We start from the raw sequence: 3,224 nt of genomic DNA, 5'->3' as shown, positions 1-3,224 counted from the left end.
CCTATAAGTATATGGGTTTTTTCTCCCAAGGCGGAGGACCTTGCATTTCTCCATGTTGAATGTCATCAGGTTTTGATTCACTCACCTTGCGAGCCTGTCCAGGTTGGCCTGAATTACTAGCCTATCCTCTAGCATGACTGCACTTCTCCGTAATTTGGTGTTGTCTGCGAATTTAGCCAGTCTACTTCTGACACCCAAATCCAGATAATTTATGAATATACAGGCAGTCTTCCAACTTAAAACACAATTGGTTCCTGAAAACCGTCTTAAGTCAAAACATAACTCAGAACCAATTTTCTCATAAGAAACAATCTTATAAATGGGGGATTAGTTCCTGAGCCAAGGCCCGATACCCTATTTTCACTAAAAATACCCCAGAATTTTGTGCTCGATCAATTATAGATGAGTAATATAGCTACATTAATGTATTTATATTGTAAATAGCAATCATATTGATTTGGAAAGACTTCTTTGAGGTGACTTTGCTGGACTTTTTGAAGGGCTCTTGGTTAGACTTTTTGAAGGGTTCTTGGCTGGAGTCTTCTCAGGAGTCTTGGCTGCAGGTTTTTCTGGAGTCTTGTCTGCTTTCTTAAAGAAAGTGTCCAAGGAAACGTAGACAGATGTTCTCCAGGGAGATGAGCGACGCAGCGAACTTGTTCGCTGATAGCGTTGCATTGGATCAAGCGTTGTAAAGTCGAAGCTGACATAAAGTTGAAGCAGGGTGTCAATTTATAAATGTTGTAAGTGCAAAACATTGCAACTCGAAACGTTGTAAATTGAGGACTGCCTGTATTAAAGAGTACCAGTCTGAGTACTGAGCCCTGGGGAATGCCAGTGGTCACCATGTGTCACGTTGACTTGGTTCCATAAATTGTCACTCTCTGGGTCTGACCATGGAGCCAGCTCCGTGGTGGGTATGGGGGCCGCTATTAGTTGGCAATCTGGCATGCACAAACCGTGCTTTGTGTCAGGAATGATCCTGGCCAGAGATGTCCGGGAGATTCTCCTGGTGCCACACGTACACGGTGTGGGGTGGCCCAAAAAGGATTTCTAGTCATAATCTCAGCCCAAAACCAGTTCCTTATTCAAGCCATTATACTTAGTACAGTGGGCATGGGGGGAATGCCAGTTAGCAGCCTGGCACAAACAAACCACACTTTGGGCAGGGCAAGACTCTAGTCAGACATGTCCAGGAGAGTCCCCTGGTGCCACAGAGATATGCTGTGGAGTGACCCAAACAGGACTTCTAGCCATTATCTCAGCCCCAAAGCCAGTTCCTTATTTGAGCCATTATACTTAGTTCAGCGAACGTGGGGGACTGTCAGGTTGGCAGCCTGGCATGGCCAAACTGCGCTTTGGGCCAGGCAGGACTGTGGTCAGGGGTCTTTGGAACAGTCCCTCCGTGGCATTGGCAGGAAGTTTGGGGTGGCCTGAGAAGTATATTGCCCCATAATCCCATCCTAATTTGATGTTCATTTAGGGCTTTGTACTTGATGCAGGATATTATTTTACATTTTAATTAGTAAATACACATAGCTAATGAAATTCTTTATGTTTAGGATGTGTAATTTATTAATAACAAGCTTTTATTGGGTATAGATTAGCTTTGAATAAGGAACCAGGAATAAGGAACTGGAAATAAGCAACCAACTTTAGCCTTATCTCTTCTCCTCTGTCCCCTTCTGTTTTGGGCTGCTCATTGACTCTCTCTGCTAGCTCCTCACTCCAGACTGACTCATGGCACATACCCCCTCTAGATGGCTGTTCTTTTGAACATGAAGCCAAATGCATGCATGCCACTGGAAACAGCTCTGAAAATAAATTCCAGATCTACTTGCAGGGAGGTGGGTAGAGTAGCAGAAAATGGTTTTGGATGCCTTTATGACGTATGCAAAACTCCGGTTCATTGGGCCCAGTGGCATTCATTGTGTTGCAATAAGTAACTATGCATTTTAATTCCTTCTCCATTTTAAATTTGCCTCCTTTTAGGTTCAGGGTATGCCCCTTAGTCTTCTCTGATTGAGGATGAAGACCAGAGTCTGTCCTTCCTTTTCACAACCATCTGTTGTTTTGCCTGCTCCTAGTATTCCCAACCCCTCCACTAACATCAGTGGTCCTCTTCTTTCTGGCCTCTCTTTGTATGGCAGTCTCATCATCAGCCCAAAGACTTGTCATGCAGTCCCCTCTGTGCATCTGTGTAATGGGTGCTTTGGAACATTGTATTTCTCCAGCTCCCGCTTGTTGCTATCACAATGAGAAACTTGAAGTTATTGCGAATGCGAGAGTATGGGCCTATTCAGGCTCTTGGGAGTCCCCAGCACTTCTGCCTCTGTGGAGACCGAGAGACAATGCTCATTGGCTCAGAGTATGGGATCCTGGAGCTGGACCTTGCCACACAACAGGTGAGTGTCCAGTTGAAATTTCCTCAGCACTTCTGCTCTTATGTAAAGCTGTTGTCATGTTCTAGGACTTTCTTTTCCGCTGTTCCTGGAGCTAAGGTTGCTGCATGCTGATTGGATCCACCTAGTAAATGTATGTGAAAGCAGAGTGTGTTCCATGTTTTTAGATCAGGATGGGTGGAAAGTTCTCTCTTCTGATTATAAAATCACAAGGTTGAATTTTCTGTTAGAAATGCAATACATGCAAGACCCTGTTCTGGTTGCCAAGGGTATGGTTATGTTTGAAATATTGTGTCTTGTGATCTAACTTCCTCTAAAGGAGCTTTCCTAGTCTCTTGCAGTGCTGAACATACTCACAGCTCTTTGCAAAGGCTTTGTTTAGCCCCAGCTGTGAAATACCATGACCAGCAAGGCAGTTTTCCTACTTGCAGGGGGAAACCATTTTCTTGGCAGGAGGTAGTACTAGAGGTGGACCGATACATCAGTCTGATATTGGATTGGAACCAATGTAAAGAAAATTGGGCCAATTTCTGGTACAGACAATGTGGCCAATAATTTGGCTGATAAACGCCCATGTGTACGCACAGCTGCAGCGCAGCATGCAGGCAGCGAGGAGCAGAGCCTCGCAGCATGGAGAGCTGTGTGCAGCTAGTAAATTTGTCATGGAGGAAGGGGAGTGGGGAAGGAAGGGTATGGGGGGCACAGCTCAATGCCCCCCATGGGGTGTGGAGGTGCTTCCCAGCCAGGGTGGGGCAGGGCACAGCCATAGCTCGGGAGGGGGAGGGGGGGCAGCAGTTCCTGCTGCTGCGTGCACCCTGGGAGAGC

General features: G+C 45.9%; 1 protein-coding gene across 3 annotated transcripts in view; it reads left to right on the top strand.

The window, feature by feature from the left end:
- The window catches only part of ELP1 (elongator complex protein 1), a 58,436-nt gene that overhangs the window by 3,888 nt on the left and 51,324 nt on the right, over positions 1-3,224 (top strand). For all 3 annotated transcript variants that reach the window (XM_006019662.3, XM_025199068.1, XM_025199067.1), the window contains exon 2: positions 2,232-2,402. In XM_006019662.3, the coding sequence (XP_006019724.1) occupies positions 2,253-2,402 (150 nt within the window). In that variant the 5' untranslated portion in view covers positions 2,232-2,252. The remainder of the gene's footprint in view (positions 1-2,231; positions 2,403-3,224) is intronic.

The sequence above is a fragment of the Alligator sinensis genome, unplaced genomic scaffold (assembly GCF_000455745.1).
Source record: "Alligator sinensis unplaced genomic scaffold, ASM45574v1 scaffold607_1, whole genome shotgun sequence".
In the NCBI taxonomy this organism is placed as follows: domain Eukaryota; kingdom Metazoa; phylum Chordata; order Crocodylia; family Alligatoridae; genus Alligator; species Alligator sinensis.
This window is presented reverse-complemented; position numbering and strand designations above follow the sequence as displayed.